The following is a 20,573-nucleotide window of genomic DNA, read 5'->3' on the forward strand; positions in this document are numbered from 1 at the left end:
AACAGTAGCAGTGAAAGGAGACAGGACAGAAATAGAAAAGTGGTTGAAGAGGTTCTTTGCTATTATGCTACTGCTCTTCATCCCAACATAAGCCACCCCTTTGACTTTAAAGAGAAGGCACTGCTTGTTTCCCATCTGACCACCTCCTTCACCCTCCACAGAGCACAGAACTGCATGAGATTTAGGCATCAACTTAATATAACCTTCTAAAAAAAAAAGAAGATACTTCCTGTCAAAGGAGAAATAAATAAGAATTGCTGCTTGTTACAAAAAGCAGAGATTAGCTGCTAATGTGCTGACTGGGCGGGACAAAGAGAGTGGCTTGGGATTTGGGGGTTTAATTAGATTCACACTCAGAACATGCTGTTACAGAACCCAGAAGGTAAAGAGGAAGAGGTAAAAGAGAGAGCTCAGACTTACATCTGTTTGAATGATGCTCCATGCATTAGTGAGGCCAATATTTCCATCTGTCCCATACAAGTGAAGTCCTTTCTTCAGATCCCGCTGAGCATACTTGTCAATCTAAAACCAACAACAAAAGAGACAGAACTCAAAATCTGCTGAGTACCACATTTCAGAAACAATGGAGTATGGAGATGTTGGACAGTGGTCCTGTACTGAAATGAATAAAAGTTTAACCAACACTTTGTAAATAACACAATGAGTTCCTCTTCTGAGTTTATGTTCCTGTTTCCCATCACAGAGACTTTTAATACACCTTTTCCCTTCTCACATAACTACCAAAAGTACTACAGGGAGACATGATGCAGTTTAACCACTAATTTCTGCAAATAACCCTATCTATGAAAACATTCACCTACACACAGCGTTTCCTTTTAGTTTAGTATCTTTAATTGCGACTGAGTGCATTAATGTGTACTCTTCCATACTGGAAAACAGACAGACATGGTCTATTCCCTAGTGATTGCTCCTCTGGAACAATGGTGGGGGAGTGTGTCTAATGTAACCAATGCTAATTTTGAGTTCACAGAGGCAGCAAAGGTATTCTGCTTCTGCAGTACTCTTGGGCTTTACTTCTGCTCTGTAGAGTCAGATATGCTTTCTGACTGCAGCTGCAAAAAAGGTGAATGCAAAGAATCTTGCGCAGTGTAGAAGAGGAATTTTCAATCCACTACATCATAATTAAAATGGGGAAAATATAAAGTTACTCAACAATATGACTCTTCAAAAATACTATGATCTCAAAAGCTCACCATGTCCCGGAAGCAAAAGACTGTGCTACTTCTGTCCAGTTCTTTTGTTTCCTTCCTGAAAGTTTACCAGCATCGTGTTGAGCCAGCAATAAAGGAGCTTTGAGGCAGTACGAGAAACAGCACAAGTTAAGATTAAGTACAACTTAATCTCAGCCCCTTAACTATCATGGAAGGCCTTCCTCAAGGACGCCTTCCTCGAACAGTAGGTGCTGTGATCCCCCTGTAATTATCATGTAAGCTGCTTTTGGCTTTACACGGAGATTATACATAGTCACTGGTACGTTAATTAGAAGAGAACACCAGAGCTGAAAGCTGTCATTAAATTTGGAATTAGTTGAGAAAATTACAGGCAATAAACGATAAACTTATATGTGTTGGGGATTCCTAGCATTCATTTAAGAATTAGACTGAACTGTGTTTCAGCTCTGCACTTACCCTCAGCTCCCTGTGTCTCAACTGGACCTGCTGTGGTCTCCAGCAGAGCCATCAATTAGGATGGAAGGGCATAGTTGTGATGCCAGTCTCAGAGAGGCTTGGAAATTTAATGTCCTACAGAGGCAGTGAGGTAAATTAATTGTTGAAAAACTAATTCTTATTCAGAAACTGACAGAGGTGAAGAAGAACAGGGCAACTAAGGGCAGGTGGGGACAGAAATCCAGCTAGGTGATCTGTTAACTTGAAGATGAAAGAGAAAGATTTGTTTTGAGTATTAATTTATCTCACCTGAGAATATCTGCCCTGCAGAGTGAGGGAGCTACACACCAGCCTTAGGTTCATATCAGCACTAATACGGAACAAGAGAGAGAATGGCGACTCTTATCTAAAGGGTAAATGCCACCTTAACAAAAAGATGCAAACTGCAAAGTTTGCATTTCCTCACTCAAGTTTTCCTTTGCAATCTTGACATCCTACTGAGATGGATATACCACCATGATAATTTATTAACTTAACATTCATAGAAGATCAAGAGCAAAGTTTTGTTAGTCCATGTGTGCTTTAACATGGTCTCAAGAGATCGTGTCACCAAGCATTCCTGATCTTCCTTCTACCTGGAGAAGCCTCACTAGGCAAGCAACTCGCTGAGGAAAAATGAAAGCACGTTCTCTCTTCCTCATAAAATTAACCACTTCTCCTGCACAAAGAGTGCAAGGCCTTTATACTGGGAACACAGCTGGCATCAGATTTCCATATTTCAGACACTGAGTAACCAGCAAAACATGGTATGACCCATCATTATTTGTTGTTTTAAAAATAAAGTGCCTGCTTGAGTCTTGTTTGGAAGAGGATGTAAGTTTATTTAGAATCCCACACCACACATGTCTCATTTCCTCGTCTCTCTCTCATCTCTGTGGAGGCTGCAACTTTGAAAGAGGCAAACACATGTTGTGGAACAGTACTGCCAGACTGTTTTACCTTTTTATTCCATGTCCACTGACAGGAAAGGCATCTGGACTGGAAGTACCAGTTTTACACACACACACAAAGGGAGAACTTTATATTGATTTGAATGATGGTAAAGGTAAGATTTTACACCGTTCTCTTTCACTAAAGTTTCCATCTGACCTTCTCATCAAGTGCTCTGTACATACAACAGTGTGCTACTCTCTGAAGAGCAGCTGATTTAAAATCTGTTTGTCACAGAGCTACTCCTTGAAGCATTCACACTCTTCTGTTTGCTTACACCAGGGTCAGAAAGGTGCTGATTAAACCCTTGGAATAACCTTGTACAGAACAACTGAGTTTGCGGGTGGCCACTGAGCTCCAGGAGAAAGCGGGAACAGGGGTCAGCCCTTGGCCTCCTGGCACTTCTGTCTGCAGCTGAAGTGCCAGCAGGAGGCCCCCACCCTCTGTGTCCCCCCTTTCCATTTGTTACTGATGTGTTACCTTGCATGAATTCATCAGTGTTGACGTAGCCTTGGACTTCCTAAGAGCCCAAACGAAATTAAACAGGAGCACTGCTCTCCTTCCCACTGTGAGGAGCTCAGCCTCTACGTGCAGTCCTATTAAAAGCACATTGACCTCTGCTCAAATAACCTGTCTGCAAGGTTACAAGATGGGTATTTTTCCCCAACTGAAATACTGCTTGAAGCTCTAGACACAGGATTCCTACTGGCTTTGACTAGAGAGGGGTAAGTAAAACCCAAGGCCTATTTGTGGGGCACAGCTGGCAAAGTGCTGTTTTGTTTCCTTCTAACCTCAATTCTTTTCCTTCCTCAACGTATTTTTACAATAACAGGAACTTTTCAATATGCCTTTATTCTAATTGTAAGTTTGATTTAAATGAAAACTACCAAAACACCCCCAGCTGCCTCTTCTGCCTTTAATTTGAAATTTTCAGAAAATGATCTTTCTGAAAATGAAATGCTGCGCCACAGTGATTCATCACATCTCCTGACAAATGATCCTACCCAGTATTCACCAATCTGTCATCTTCCCTTGTTTGTCTCTGAGCCACCAGTCCTCAGCCAGGGAAAACATCTATCTCAAATCAGGACTGGAGTATTATATTTAAGATTCTGCAATTTGAATCTGCTGCATTCTTCCATACATGAGCCAGGCCCTTCACAAATCACTGCTCTAGTGAAGTAGCACAAAAAAGAATAACAAAAACTCTCTGCAGGCAAACTGTTGCTTTAAATGAGGTGCCTGTTTTTAGACATGTGGAATACCAGAGATTTCTTTAGACAAAAGAGATTTTGAAAGATTTGGCAGGAAGAATCTTTTATCAATCTGTTAGTGAAGTAGAGAAAAATTCTTTTCCCTCATTGGTCAAGAGATGAGAGGTGAAAGCTTGAAGCTGGCACACCATCCATGTAAATTCCTGTGAGCCCTGGGTTCAGACATACTGAGCCTTGCCCACGCTGAGCAGCCTCACCAGGCTGCAGTGGTGTTTCTGGCAGGTTAAATGTGTCCCAGTGTGGTGATCCACTACAATCCATGCCTTCAGGAGAAGCACTTCTTAGAGCAGGGCATGCATATGGCTGCACTTTACCTAAGCTAAGATCCTGTTCCTATATCAGCAGCAATACTTTCTCACTGACTTCCATTCGGCCCTAAGAGGGCTCTTAAATCTCTCACTGTCCTATAACAGACTTTCTAAAAATATATACTGATCTAAGGTGGAGAAGTCATGTGCAGAGAGTTTCAGGCAATGAAGAAAACTCAGTATTTGAACTGAGGAAGGGAAAACTACAAGAGATGCAGCAGGACGGGAGAGAACGTGCCACAGAGGTCAGAAAAGGTGGCTGGAAGCTGGATGCAGTTACAGAGAACGGGCAGGGATCTCTCCAAGCCTCACCTAAACTACAGCTGAGACAAAACATTGTTTTTAAAAAAAAATCTTACTCCAGCCTGCATATAAATCCAGGCCAAATAAAAGTGTTTTCTTCTTAATCTGTATTCCCTTGAGGCAGCTCCTTAAGCTGTAGCAGTGCACACGTAAGGCTGTTTTTACTGTCAGCTTTGTCCCCTCATTGCCTCAGAAATCCAGAGCCTCTGAGCAGAACTGTGGCTGGCTGGCTGACAAGCCCAGCTGGAGAAGCCAGCACACTTCAGGAGGACCTGGGGCTGCCAGACTCCACCTTGTCTCCTTCAGTAAGACGGGCGAAGAATAATTGAGAAGGAGATAAAAACTGTGTAACAACAGCGACAACAAACACCTGCCTAGCACAGACATGCTGAAACATTCCGCACTGCAAACACCCAGGTTCATAATTAATTCCTGCTCTGTTTTACAGATGGGGGACTGCAGGGCTTTCTCAGTTCCTGGAGGGGGTTTCACAGACCTCTCATTGTCTTGTCTAAATGAAAGGCTTTGGAGTTTATGTACTTACTGTTAAGGCATGAAAAAGAAGACAAATACTGTTCCCTGAGAAGCCCAGTCCTGGGTTTTGCTGCTGATAAGCAGGAGGAAGTGCTTTGAGCAGAATTGGGCAGAAGAGAATTGTGTCTGTGCGGAACACGGGTTTTATCAGTATTTACTGCTAATATGACGCACGACTGTGATCAAACTGAAGCTCCAGCAATACTGAAGACAAATGTCCCTCCCCTGCCCCAGCACCCTGAGAGGGAAAGGTGGTTTTGCTGTAATCTTCCTTAGAATAAAGGTCAAAAGAAGGCTTTGGGGAGACTCTTATTAACTCCTTTTGAACTTGTTGAAAGCATAAGATGTCACTTAGACTGGGCGTAGCCTTTAGGAAAAGGCCAGAGGATGCCAGCAGCATCCTCAGCTTTCTAACCTGCAGGCAACTGGAGACTTTTAATTTCAAGCCTCAATGCTTTCCCACCACAACATGAACAAAACTTCTACCCAAAAAGTCCCCTCAACTGGAGAGAGCCTCTCAGCAGTGTTCCAATAGAGGTAAGCAAATATTCTTGACCTTTCTGGTGATTGCTTCTCCTACCTCTCTGCCTCTCCAGCAGAACAGGAGAGGCTCTAAGGAAATGACAAAATATCCAATAGTTTCCCACCGGGCAAAACTTTTAATTTAATGCCTTGATAATAATTCTCTACAAATAGCAGGCAGTGGGAAATCGAATGTAAACAGAAAGTGCCTAATCTATAAGGTCATTTGTGGGAGCCTTTGCCTGCTAACAAGAGATGAGATTGATTGTACCAACAGGTAAGGCATGTTTAAATGAGATGTCCCCAAGCCTGTCTGTAAGAAGCTGAGAGCCATAAATGCTCTCCTCACCGCTGCAATCTTACTTACACCATCTGCCTTTAAATAGAAATCCTTTAAGATTTTAGTAAATAAGAGATACTGTATGATTTTGGTGATATTTGGCAGTTAAGGGACAATATACTAATTTCTTGCCAGCATCATCAGCGTTGCACATCTCCAGAACACCTCACTCAGCACTGTGGGATTCCCCTCCTCACTTTTCCCCCAAACGTGAAACAACTTCAGGACTTTTGCTTTAGGTTCTCTTGTTTTGCTTTGTGGGTATTTTTTGTAATTGCTTCCTTTAACACAGAAACCCACTCGCCAGTGAATTCTCTTCTCCTAGCTTGACTGCAAAAGCCAACATCAGGCATCACTTTACAGATCTTCTAAACTTCAGTAATTTAGTTGAAATACTTACTGCTCTAGCAGTGTTTGATATCAGGAGAGGCGCACTGGCACTGGCTGTGTAACTTCAGAAGAGTAAAGAATACAGGAACAGAAGATCAAACGAAATGGTCTGGGAGCAGAAAAAATGTTTCTGAAACCTACTGGCTTAAGACCTTTCAGCTGTGCCACAGGCTCTCTACACAGTCTTGAAAAGTCACTTTCTGTGACTTTTTTTTTTCTTGTTTCAGCTATTTGTAAAACAGGAATAACCTGACTCCAGTCATGCCATAAAGTTAACAATGTAATAAATAATTTGCAGTAGGCATTTGAATACCAAATCCAATCTGGAAGATGAAGCCTTTGTACAGGATCTGAGACAATGAATGGAGTTTCTAACTAGAGAGAGAGAGAGAGAGAGAAAGAGAGAGAGAGAGAGAGAGGAACCTTCCTGGAACTTAGAGGAAAAACTGAGTTTCATCAGGAAGCAACAGCAAGGACAAGGACATCTTGTACTGGCCTAGGGCGGGCAATTGGCAAAACTGTAAGAGAAAGAGTCTCCCTCTATGTGCTCTGGCAAGAACGAAAAAGTTGAAATACTGTTTAGTAGAGAAGTAATAACGTCAAAGAGCTTGGGTTTTTCAAACCAGTGTTTCCTGGGGCCACGGTTTGTGCATATAATTAATTGCAGTTTCAGTCACTGTCTTTTGCCCACAAGCACCTGCTTGTGCTCAAGTGCAGGCATCAGCAAACAGCTGAGGCTGCAGGAAAGGAGCCACTGAAACATCCCTGTCCTTTTCACACTATTGAAATGCCAATGAATGCCACAGCAGCTTTAGTTCCTCTGTTTTCAACAGGAGATCACAAAAATGGCAAGCCACTAGACTCTGCAACTCAAAATTTTTCATGCAAGAGCAAATTCAAATGTTTCCAGCAAACTGCACCTGATTTTGTCCAAATGATGCCTTTCGAAGTCCGAGGAAGAGACAGGCATTTTATCATTGTTTAGCTTCCTATTATTGCTGGTGTAAGGGGAAATACACCGCTCTGTAGCCAGAGGCCACTGCCATGTAATCTGTTCTTAGGCACAGCAACAGCTGAATTACTTGTGCATCAGGTCCCCAGGTTTGTTTAAATAAAGTACATCATAACAAGCTCAGAGACACAGGCTCAAAATGTTAAGCTGCAGCTGTGCAGTTTCTTGGCTCATTTAGAGAATTAAGGCAGTAGCAGAGCCAACACCTTATTTCAGCTGTCTGTCTGTATGGCACCTGAGCACAGGTACTTCCCAACGAGACAGTCCAAGACCTCCTTAAAAAAGCCCCAATCTTCTTCATTTTTAGTGAAACTAGGGGTAAAGCTTTAAATATGAATTCTTGGCTTGCTGCTTCTTGTCTCAAAGGAGTTTTAATGCTGCAGCAGACATGGGGAAAGGGCTGGGGGAAACTAGGCAGGTAAATCAAATCAATTGCTTACTCAAAAACCTGACACTGCAAAGTAACTACCATGTTATTAAGTCAATTCCTCCTAACCATTATGGATTTTGGTGACAAAAGCCTCACCAGCTTTCTGCACACATGGTCCTGACTCATTCCTTTTCCTTCCTGTCCCAGTAAATGGTAATTTTGGCTTGATCTCTAGTGGCCTCAGGAGCACACCTGCGCCAGCATGTTAAGGCTCCTCTGAATTATGCTCATGTATTGAAATCCCATGCACACTGAATCCAGGCCAACAGGAAAGGGAAACACTCCTTTCAAAACCTATGCTTATGTTGAGCATATTCCCAGGTTATTTGTATTCAGCTTCCTTACCTTTTGTTTTCTTTTTAAATTTTAAAACAGATAATCACTTTCATTTGTCCTCAACATTCATCAGTATAACCTCAGATAAGCAAAATGGGAAAGATGCTAATTATCATGATACATGCTGTTGAGCCTTTGTCTGCCAAGAGACATGAAAGGTGGGTTGCATTTGTGTTTCCAGTGCTAACAACCTGTTATCTCCAACTAAGCAGACCCAAAAAAGAGCACAAACCCACCCCAGCCCCAGGGATGCACATGTCAATAGGGCTTTAGATCCAATTAGCTGCCACAAAGGCTTCAGGACTGCAGAGGCAGTGAAAGCAGGGAGACAAGGCACTTCCCTTGTAGGGATGAATGACCCCCGTGTGATTAGGTACCAGCAACAGTGACATTGGACATATAATCCTTTGCAGACGCTGCAGGCTGGGAAAGGGGAAGGCAGCACTTTGCTCAAAGAGATGAAAAACTTGGCCATTTGCCCACTGAGCCATTTGCTGCAGTTGTCCCATGGGATCAAACTTGGCTTCAATTATTTACCACGCTCATTTACTTAGCTGAAAGGTGAATGAGAGAGCATTCAAGTAAGAGAGAGCACCACTAAAATATGAGGAGGGATAACTAAGGCAAATCATGCCCTGTGCTCCCACTGTGGTAGGAGAAGATTGAACAAGGCCCCCACATCGTGGAAATGCCCACATCTATCTGCAAAGCCATTTATCCAGTTAACTTAATTTCCTCATACATTTATGACTTTGATAGAAAAATACAAGCCAAAATACAGATTTGTCCACTGCTGTAAGATAAAAACATCTCTGCAAACATCAAAACAATTACACCCTCTCTGTGTCAGGCCTCTGGGGTCACTTCAGCCTTGCTGGGGCCATGGGGAAGGCTCTGAGCTGTGTGGTTATTCACAGGCATGGGCACGGCCACCTCTTGGTGTCAGAGCTGCTCTGCTGAACAGACCTCAGCCCCACTGGCACCAGTAACACCTGGGCAAGCTGCAAAGCTGCTGGGGGAGAGGGCTGGCTAATTTCCTCAGGGATAGGAATTTTCCCAGTTCCTTAGAACAAGGAAAACAAATGTCTGCTGCTAAGCCATCTTTCTCCGAGCTGGAACCAAAAAACCCGTTAAAAAACCAAACCAAGTCCACTGAAGGGTTAAAATCTGCTACTCTGCCTGGAGAAACTTGTCCGGAAGGAGTGATTCTGTGGAAACAGATTGAAAGAGCTGTGTCTTCCTAGATCCAGGGAACGTTAATCCTTAGGGGAAAGTGAGGTTTGCACACAGCCTGCTTTATTATTCTTAACATAAGCTTTCTCTGAAATTAACTTATTTTAAATAAATAATGCTGTGAGGAGAACTACCATCATCCTTGGAGGGAACAGACAGCAGGCAAAGTCAAGTGCACTCCGGTGGACTTCATCCCTGTGGCAGCGTGGTCTCTGCTCAGCCTGGAAGCAGGAAAAGTGCAAAATGCACCCCCTTGAGAGGGAGGGCAGCACAAATCCAAAATCCAGGAAAACCAGTGGGCTTTGGAGGAACAGCTGGCTACCTGGCAGAAACTCAACAAAACCAGAGCAAGAGTTGCCTGGCCAAAGAGCAGAGAAGGTGATGATCCCCTTACCTATCTTTTCTTCCTTGAAAAAATGTTGTCTTCTTCCAATCACATGGATGTGTACTTGGAAGAACAAAGGATATGCTAAATGCCAGCTCATCAGCTGGCAGGAATCTTCCTGACAATGGACTTGCTCACATTTATCCAACTTGGCATCCTCACGTGGTTCTACAGTGGCTCAGACCCATTTTTCTATGAGGGTACATGGAAGCTTGGAAACCATTCCTTCTCCAAACCCACAACCCTGACACCAGGGGTGTTCTGACCTTCAGCAACTGGAATTATGGGGTTTAATCCCCAGGTAGGCTTTTCAGTGATGATATCATAAACTGGTAAACAAAATGTTGTGGAAAGCTGGTAAATAATCAAAGCAACAGAAGTGAATAACTGCTATTAAATGCCTCTCTTGTTTTAATGAAACAAACAACTGCAGCTCTTCAATGCATTGCACTGAAAGCAGATTTAATAGTGAATTGAATGATTTGGGACTCAGTCACTGCAAATGAGTAAACTACATGGAGATTGCTTCCCATGATAACAGAAAAAAGACAAATAAGCAAACTGTCAGTCACAATTATATGGCACCAAATGCAGGTTTCCAACACTCTCTACTTCCAATAATGTCAGAACAAAGCCACATTTCTCACTGGAAGTCAGATGAGTTGAATGAAGAAGGAAATATGGTTGATATCCCATATGTTAAACAGAGGTAAGTGACAGCGCCTTCACCGAGTGAGAGACTGGATGTTCCACACAGAACAGAACTGCATGTGCTGTTTGCACAGAAAAAGTGGCTTTTACCAACCAAGCAGCAGCCACCCTGCTGAGTGGCACCAAAGGTGCTGTGTTTTCAAACAGGCGGTGCTTGAGCTTAGGACCTCCAAGGAGTTTCTGCCATGTGCCAGAGCCCCTTCTAGGAATGGCACCAAGCTGCTGGAAGCAAACCAGGCAGACTGCACCACTGTCCATGGTCTGGTTTGTTCAGTCTCTGTCAGAGGGGTGAGTTACCCCTGCGAGATGAGCAGAAACCAAAGGGAAACATTAAATCTGCCACATGTGATCACAATCCCAAGGACACCTGCGAGGCGGCTCCTCAGCTGCCTCTGGCTTGTTTTGAATTTATTGCTCAGGCTTCTACCTTTCAAAATGAGCCCCTCTTTCCTAATTAAGAGACTGACTTTTTGCAAAAGAGAAGCATTAATCCCAAGTCTCTCCTTAAAAGTGGAAATTGTCTGCTCCCTCTCATCCCCCTTGGATTCTCTGATGTTCAATAACACCACCTGCAATAGCTCCAAGACATCTTTTTTCCCATAGAGCATTCATTTGGATCTCTCTGCCTACCTAAATTTAGTAGTTTTGACATCTCTGAAGAGCTCGAATTTGACTGAAATTTGCTATCAGTGTCAGGGATTATGGGGGCACAAGAGGAAAAAGAAGTCACTGCAGCCAAATTGAATGTATTTTAGAAAGTAAAATTTACACACACAAAAAACCCCCAAAACGAAAACCAGAACCAACCAACCAACCAAAACAAAAAACAAGAAAAAAAAACAAAAACAAAAAACAAACAAAACCCCCCCAAAAAAAAGACAAAAAAAACCCCCAAAACAAAACAAAAAACAAAAAACAAAAAAAAAAACAAAACAAAAAAAACCCAAACCAAACCAAACAAAAAAAAAAAAACAAAAAACAAAACAAACAAAAAACACCAAAAACAAACAAACAAACAAACAAAAAAAAAAAAAAAAAAAAAAAAAAAACCAAAAAAACAACAAAAAAAAACCCCAGAGGATTCATTCAGTGGGGTTTTTGGTGGGCATTTGATCCAAAGTTATTTGGTATTTTTCTGCTGCTATGGAAGGAAGCATAAAAATCCCTGCTAATGAAATTTTGCAGATACCACACAAAATTTGCCATGCATTAAATAATCTGCTGATATCATTTGTCCTGCTTGTTTGCAGATCCTCAGGGCTTATCCAGACAAACACCAGAAAAGACATCTAAGAAAAACCATGCGAGGTCACACTACAAGACTGGAAACTATATTCTGGAAAGCAGGAAACCTGTGGAAAGACTGAGGAAATGGAGATGGGACATGCTCTGAGGGCAATAGTCCCAGCTCACAGAGGAAGCAGTCGTGGGTTTATTCAACATCAGCTGCATAAAGGCAGATTATTGTCATTACCTCTACACTGCAGAGCTGATACCCATGTTTTCAAAAATTTAAAAGATTCCAGAGAAGACCTAGGATAACAAGCCATCACTGAGAAGTGTGCTTTCCTTCACATGACTAATATTCTTGGAAAAACTAAATAGAGTGACAAGATCAAAAAAGCAGTGTAATTGCAATCTTCAGGTACCCACATGGAGCAGCAGTTCTCAAGAGCAGACAGCACTTTATTTTATCACAAAAAGACATAATGAGAATTAATGGTTAGAACTTTTAAGACAGACGAATACAAGATAGAAACAAGGCATAATTTTAGCCATGATGCAAAAATAAATCCTTGGAACAAATCACTGAGGAATGAGATGCAGTCAATGATGCCTTTAAACTAAGACTTGAGAATTTTGTAAAATTACAACTCAGATGTAATTAGGTTGATGACAAGAATACTGACTGAAGCACTATGGACCACAGAGGACTGTTTCATCTGGTCTTAAAATTAACAAATCTTCCCAGCAGGCCCCAAGTTTTCCATGGATAGGGACTGGGGTTCTTAATGCCATATTATGTCACCTATGCCCTGCACCTTGGCCTTTGCCTCAAATCCATCCTGAAAGAACAGCTGGCAGCAAACCTATCAGTCTCTCCAGCACATCCCATGCTGGGAACTCAGGCACTGCTCCTTTTAAACTGGCACAAACTGTCCTCAGTCACAGGCTGAGTTCTCTCAATGAGCTCTGTATCTGCCAAACCCACATGTCCCTTGTCCATGCCAGCACTGGCTGTCCTCTGGGAGCCGTGGCACCCAAGACACAGAGGCCAGCTGCTCCAGAGCCCCCGTGTGCAGCAGGCTGCTGCGCCCTGCAGCACATTGATGGCGTTCACCTTAGGGGCTGCTCTCCTGTGGCTCCCCTGGTGACAGTGTGGGGGCCCGCACACCCCCAGCCCCCAGGACTGTGGCTGCAAGGACAGCCCAAGCCCCAGGAGTCACAGCTGAGCAGCTCCAAGATGTGCTGCCTTAGCCCCCCTGGGACAACCGAGCACATTTTAGTCCCTCTTGTAAAGTCAGGACTCCAAGAGAAACAGCACAAGGTGCCTTCAATTTAACTTTCAGCAATGAATACCCCATGATTATTCTGCAGCCCAAACAATTCAGGTCTTTTGGCTCTTTCAGTTTCACAGGAACACTCTGTCCCTTACCTGTCCTGCCAGCTACTTTTCCCTAAGAATTTGCAGCACTGGCTTGGCAGGGTGTGGGATCACCAGGACCCTCTCCAGACCATACCCAATTAATGCTCATAAAGTCAGGCATATAAATGCTGGAAAAGGCAGTTTTAGCAAGAATGAAAATCTGTTTGAGACCAGTTCTGCTGTTTATTCATCACTGATCATTCTTCTTTAACATATTTTCTTCCTTCTGTCAGGGGAGTACAAAAGAGCCTGGTTGGTTTGGGATGACGAACAGCAGAACCTAAATATTAATTAGTAAAGAGTCAGAGAATGCTTTTTGAAAAACCTGTAAGTAACAAAAAAGACCCACAAAACCCCCAAATTAACCCAGCAGCATGAAAAAAAATTGCAGACTGGGATTAGTCTGCAGAGGTCACTAAATCCAAAGGAGCAACCTTGTACTTTTACCAATACCACCAGCTTTTGGGGTACTTTGAGAAGTCCCATAATACTGGCATGGGAGTTTATAAAATACTCCAAACACTGAATCTAGCGACTTTAGCTGAGAATTTTAGCTTTTACTAAAAAAGGATTTATTATAGGATGTTAAGGCCTTGTGGTTTATGCTAAAAGTTTTAAAATATTAAAAACCAAATGGCAAGTCCCCTCCCCTCAGCTTAGTAAGAAGAAAGAGCTGTATTTGTCATTCTGCCTCGCTGCCACTGTTATCTCGCATGATTTCAGCCAGTGAAGGCTGGCAGCTTCCCAGCTCTGGTGAAACTCTGGCACAGCTCCAGGGGCTGATGATAGGAGTATTTAACAGATGCTGTTGCTATTTACACTATTTATACTCATTCAGAATCTCACAAAATAACAAGTCCTGGACATACAGTGCTGTCACCTGAGCAACAAAATGCACTTATAAAAATTTCCTTCTCATGATACACCTGCATTTCTTGGTTGTTGGGGTTGTTTTTTCCCCAGTCAGATTCTATTTAAATCTTTTTTTTTTTTTTTTTCCACAAAGCATGACCACTTTTAACAAGAGGCAGTGACCAAACCCCCTCAGCTGTGTACCTCTGACAAGAGGAGCTCTCAAGTGCTCACACAAGAACTGCTTCACTGTGCAACAATCTGACAACACATAGGGAAGTCTTTGCTGTGCCAACTTTCACCTTTCTTGGGCTTGACTGCTGGAAAATGCAACAGGTCAAAACATTGTTAGAATCTCTTTATCTATGATAGCTTTTCCAACAGAAAAGAAAGATACAGGATGAGGTGTTCTTCCCTATTTCTATACTTCTTGACACAGTGTTGCTGAAATTTTTGCCATCACATCTGTGAAGACAAATGGAGAGAAAAAAAAACCCCAAAACTAAACAACAAAACCCCCCAAAAACCACCACCAACAAAACAAGAAGAAAAACACAACAAAAAAACAGTGGCTCCAATTACCTTTCTAATCAACACAGAAAACATGCTGACTGTAATTTCAGAACTCTATTCCATCTAGTGGTGCTTTGGGATACAAAAACCTGACATACTCTTCTGAGTGCTGGTCAGGTCACTGGTCAGAGTCCCTATCTCTGAACATTGGCAAATTTGGAAGTCATCACGAGGACTAACAATGGTGAAACCCATCAGCATCACTTCAAGTGCTGCAGTATATTAACAGTGAAAAGGAAAAGCACAACTCTCAAACCCCACTGTGTCAAACATCAAGTGGCAGCAACTCTGACAGGAGGAAAGACTCGGGAATCACCAAGACAGAACACGGGATGTAAATCTCTCAGAGTGAGAGGAATCAGAGTGCCCCTGGAGGATGAAAAGCTTTGGGAAACTGGCTATGTGACACCACAGGCAAACATGGCAGAGCAGAAATTCCCACTGAAGAGAAATGTGCTAGTGTTCTCTGCTGCCAGCATAGCCAGGGCTCATCATTTGCACAACTGAAACACGGAGCGCTCCAACAGCACTACAGAAAGTCTTGGGACAGGGACTGGATCCCAACTGCTCTGAAGCTGAAAAGCCACGTCCCCGTGTACTTCACTGAGCACTAATAATTTCTTTGCTAACTTCACATCAGTGGTACTTACAGCCTTACAACCAAATGCACACAGAAATCTGTGAAAGAAACATCCAGTCAAGAATGCCAAGTGCTGTAACCTGGAGGCTGAGCAATGAAGAACAGTATCCCTCTTGCCAAAAGGAATGTCTCATCACGTAGACAAACAATTTGTTGATAGATAAATGTGCCAGAGACAATCTAATCTTGGAAACAGAGCTGAAACCATGCAAATCAGAAGTAACAGATAACCAGCTTTTGCATAAAGCAGCTTTGCAGATGAAAAATGACACCCAGCATACATGGAGTAAACGAGAGGATTGAAACAAGCTTCAATTACTGATCTCATTGTGCTCGCCATTCCTTCTACAACATAAACAGGACAACAGAAATGCTCAGATTAATCAGCCAGGGCTGAATTTCTTCCCACTCAGACAACTTATGCAGACACATGGGGAAGAAAAATAAAATCATTTAACAGATTAGAAAAAAGTAGTGCAAAACCTGAGAAAGCTGTGTGTTCACTGGAGCACTGTTTCACAACAAATCCGTGAGGGCACAAAACCACACACCATTTCTGAAACACCCAATGTGATTGCTAATACTAGAAAAGATGAACCCAAATTTTGATGAAAAAAGGGTTCATTTGCAGGGTCAAGTCAAAATGAACAGACAGGAGAAGTCGTCTATAGGCAAGATTATTAAAGCAGCAGAAGCACTCTCTGCTCACACACCCCCTTTTTTGGGAAGAGCTTTAACAACTCTTATCTCCTTGGATTTGAGGGAAAAGAAAGGACTGAATCAACAGGATAACTATGGCTCTTCTGGCTATTTTAGATAGATTTATAACCGTTTGCAAATTGCATTAAACATCCGGAATTTAGGACAGGAAACTTTTAATTTTCTTTCACAAATCTAATTAACTAAATGAATATGCTCCAAGCAAAAGCAAATCCCCCACGTGCCTTTTTGAGAAAAGCAATTCTCCTGAAACTGCAAACAGCACCAGGCATCCTCTCCTATCCAGGCAAAGTGGGGGCCAAAAGGGACACTTTAAGTCTGCAAAAGAAACTTGGGGTTATAAAAGTATAACCTCATTTAAAAATACAATAGCTGAGAGCTTCAGGGTATCATTTTTGTCCACAGCAGACAAGCAGTCTGAGCAGTTTGGTAATGAGGACACAAGACTGAGAAGTGGGATTAGAAACCATCATTCAAACCAGTGGAAAAAAAACCCAAAACCCAAATAGACAAGAAGCAGACTGGCATTCAGAAAAACTAGTTGCAGCAGAGATTAATTTTTTTCTGCAGGAGCGTGTCACCCACCCCACTACACACCAGTAAGAGAAAGCTCTGGCAGCAAGAGACAAATTGCTATTTGCTATTACTCTCATAATAATGCCTACAGAGACACCTCTGTTTTGCCCTGATACATAATTTATAGAGGGGAGAAAAATGCCACCCTTGAAATTACTTTGGCCCTGTAGTTTTTAACTGTCAGAGATGATTTCTTTGAGATCTAATTCGTGATTTGCAGGCTTCATTAAGTTTTCGCAAGTAATTTTAAACTTAAATCACCATTGGCAAATCCATCATTTATTGATAGAAACATTAGGACTCTAATGCAGTGTGACTTGTGATGAAACAAGATAGGAAGGGATTAGGGTGGAAAGAAATGCTTCTTTTTGCCACAAAAGACCATTTTGACAGGAGAAAAAATCAAGAGAGGGAAAAAATTAGTTTTTCTCTCTCCTGTCACTTTGAACAATTCACGAAGAGTTTTTAAAGTTGTAAAAATTATCTTCTAAAGCTTGGGTAAGGCAATACAGGTAATCTCAAGAAGAAGTGTAAGGAGTAAACTTTCTGTTTTCTTCTTGTTTACAGGGATAGAGTAAGGATGGGGTGCAGTAGAACTGTATCCTGTGAAAGACAAGGGAATAAACAAAAGCATGCCAGAACAGGTAAAACACAACAGAGAATCCCAGATATTTAATCCCTCAGCAAACTGAATCCCTTGATTCTGGGTGAGGACATGCTGAAACAGTAGAAAGATGAAGACTCTATTTTGATTCATATTTAAGGATTTAGTGTGTAGGTATTCCAAACTTTTCCAAGCAGATAGTTTCCAAACAAACAGCATCAAGCACACTTTTCAGGGCCTGTATCTATCTGATCGTACCACAAAAAATCTCCTTCATGCTTTGTAGCCCTCTCCCTTCAGTGCAGCTTTCCACACAGACAGGGATTTGTTTCTTTTTATATTCCAGATAGCAGTTTTGTTTACTGCACTTTATTTACCATACCACCAATTACTGCCTCTGGCCACCCATTTGGAACAGGTGTGACAAATAAAGCATTTCACACACAAGTGACATCAGTGCAGCTCCCAAAGAAAACACAACTCCAACTGAGGTGCAAAGCACTGTTGTCAGGGAAGGGTGGGTGATGCACAAGCAGAGCTCCCTGCATCTTCTTACCTGTGGCAAAGTGAGGCTGTGCCACAAGAATTAACACCTCCTGCCCGCAGCAAAAATAAGAAATAGGGATGAAACAGAGCTAGAACTCCCTACAGTGCAACACTATGCCACCACATGAAAAATTAGGAATATTTGGTACAATTTAAAAAGACAGGATAACAAAGTTACTCTGTCTGGGAGATGCTTTCTGACTTTGGTGAGGTTGTTTCACTCATGATCAAGAAATGACTGGCTGGCTGCTAAGCCAGATTTTACTATTTTAGAATAACCACCCTCATCACTTTGAGCTGTGTGGGTATTCCTGTGACTTTCTCATTTATTTTTCATATATAAATAATGAATAAGAATATATGAGAATAAGAATATTAAATAAGCTGACTGTAATGCATTTTAAATAAACCTACTTCTTTTTTTAGCTCTAAATTAAATGCAGAGTAAGCACCTCTCAAATGCTTGTGGCTAAATTTACCACTGGGAGCTTAATGGGTGTGCTGATGGAACATTTACATGCACCTGTTTTGGCCATAAAGAGACAATCTCTGCACATTCAATACACTCAGCTTTCCATCCAGCCGCTCCTCTGCCATGACTGCCTGCTTTATATGTACAAATGAAAGATTAAATGGGGAAAACTGGAAAGCTTCAAAGTCTGGACTTCTTTAAGAAAACATTTTCAGACCTGTTTAGACCACCACATATGAGCTGAGATTTATAAAGTTCTGCCATTCACATTTCAATTCTCTTTCAATAAATGCTATTATAAAGTTTTCAGACTAGTAATAAAAAAGCTATTAATGTGTTTCCTCCATGCTAATCAATTCAATATGGGGATTGTGATGTTAACACTACTTTACATTACTACCTTCATCATTTCTCATTCTTCCAATACATAAAATAAACAAAAGGGGTTTGGATTCCTTATAGATTCATTTTTATCTCAAAGTGAAAGCTGTGTGAGATTTGTGGCTTCAGACTCATAGCTGATGATAAGCTTCTCCTTCCTTCCTCTTCTCAAACTAAATATATAAAGAGAGTTTAACAAAATTAATTGCAGCATTCACTGTTCATGAATTTCTATGCTTGTGTAATTCATTTTCTTGCAGATAGTGAAGCAAAAGGGGATTCTCTTGCTGCCAAGGTTACAGGATTCACGAGTCAAGCCTGCTCAGGACTAATGGGGAATAGGTAAAGAATCCTCCTCATCACTCCTTTCACTAGGGGCGAGTTTTTAATCGCTTTAAATTACTTGGGGCCATGGGATTGCATTCTTTAGCATAGAGGGACAGAACAAAAGCAGCCAGGAAAATCCTGAACAGCCATTTCTGCCACAATTTGTGTAATGTCTAGTGAGAAACATTACTCCCAGCTTGGGGACCAGTCGTATTCATACTCATCTCTAGCTAAGTGTAAAGCCCCTCACTCAATCCCTTCATCCGCAACTCCAATCTTCAACCCAGGCACGATGCAGCAAAGGCAGAACAGTCTGTGCTCCCTGAGAAAAAGGCAGCAGCACAAAACCTTCCCTTTCTCCTCACCTAATCCCAGTGCCCAGAGCTGCTGACTGCAGAGGTCAGAAAAGGGGACTCATCCCTCACCAGGACCATTAATGAAGCTGCAGGGTCAATCTGGTGCAGATCAACAAACTCACTTTCAGTGCTGAGTACACTTATGAGAAAGAGCTTTATTTGCAGGAAAATACCTACACAGCCACCCTTCCCAAATCCTAAAGCCCTTCCTGTGTGCTCTGAGACAACCCAGGTCTGAGCAGAGATACTGGTACAGCCAGAAAGCAACGAGCATTTCCTGAGTTGTCCTGGATTTTTAAGTTAGAGAGTGGAAGGACAATTTAATTTCCTACTTCATAAAATGTAATCCATCTTTCATTCCCCACTCACTTTTATAAAAATCTGCTGAGATAAAAGCCTTGTTTAATTTATTCTCCCATTTCAGCTTGAAATGGATGACCAGTTAAGCTGGCAGTTCCTGATAAAACAAAGGGAGCGTCCCAAACCCACACGCTTAATAGCATGAAGACATTTTAACCCTCCACGTACAACCCTGTTCCAAAGGGAACATGAGAGGCTCAGCACTGTGGTCACAAAAAAGAGAATGTTAAGATTCATCCTTCCTGTGTGAAGCCAGTTGCTGCAGTGGGCAGTGCCTGAAGCATGTCCCACCACTGTGCTGCTGTTCAGGGTCACTCCACCCCAGAGATGACTTGCAGACATGAGAGGGATTCTGGGCACTCCACATCCCAGCATTTTCAGGAACTCTCAAAATTCAAGCCTCTCTGAATTATCTCCAAGCAGGTCAACAAGGGAGAGACACCCAAATGACTCTCAGCTTAAAAACACATTTTTATTAGGTCTGATGTAGTTAAGCATCTGCCAACTATAATTTTCCTTCAGCATTCATTTTTCTCTTTATCAGACTCTACTACCACAAATTTAAAGAGCAGCTAGAAATTGCTTAAAAACAACCTTTGTAACAAGTGTCAAATGCTTGCTTTCTTGACTCCACTTAAATCTATTCAGTCAGAACAAAATCAGTCATCAGTTTGCAACCTAAAATTCCCACTGGGAAATTGTTTCAAGGACTAAAGGTGAAGTGATGGGCAAGTCAGAATTGACATGGGGACCTCTCAACGTCCTCTTCTCTTGGAAGGTTAGAGCAACCAGGGCATTGCAAGCTTCCAGAGATCAGAAACTTGATCCTCTTAATTCACACTATTTAAATTGTGGATTCATGGTGCTAAGCTGAACAAGGCAAACGGTCTTTGAGGAGAAAGAGGATAATTCTGTAACTGAAGAAACATGCTTCAAGTACTGCATCTCATCAGCTCTGTTTCTCAGTCTCTAAATGTGCCACTTTTCAAAAGAAAATCTATATAGAACAGGACTACTCAACACTTCTCTGATAAATTAATCTCCCCTAGAAAAGTTTATATGGAAAAATACTGAGAAAAGAGTATTGGAATCCTTGAATTTAATATGCTATTAAAAAAAATAT

General features: G+C 41.9%; 1 protein-coding gene across 2 annotated transcripts in view; it reads right to left on the bottom strand.

Annotated features, from left to right (window-relative positions):
* TSPAN4 (tetraspanin 4) overlaps positions 1–20,573 on the bottom strand; it is a 346,925-nt gene that overhangs the window by 16,588 nt on the left and 309,764 nt on the right. For both annotated transcript variants that reach the window (XM_066320977.1, XM_066320976.1), the window contains one exon: positions 421–522. In XM_066320977.1, the coding sequence (XP_066177074.1) occupies positions 421–522 (102 nt within the window). The remainder of the gene's footprint in view (positions 1–420; positions 523–20,573) is intronic.

This window comes from Sylvia atricapilla, chromosome 6 (assembly GCF_009819655.1).
Source record: "Sylvia atricapilla isolate bSylAtr1 chromosome 6, bSylAtr1.pri, whole genome shotgun sequence".
Taxonomy (NCBI): domain Eukaryota; kingdom Metazoa; phylum Chordata; class Aves; order Passeriformes; family Sylviidae; genus Sylvia; species Sylvia atricapilla.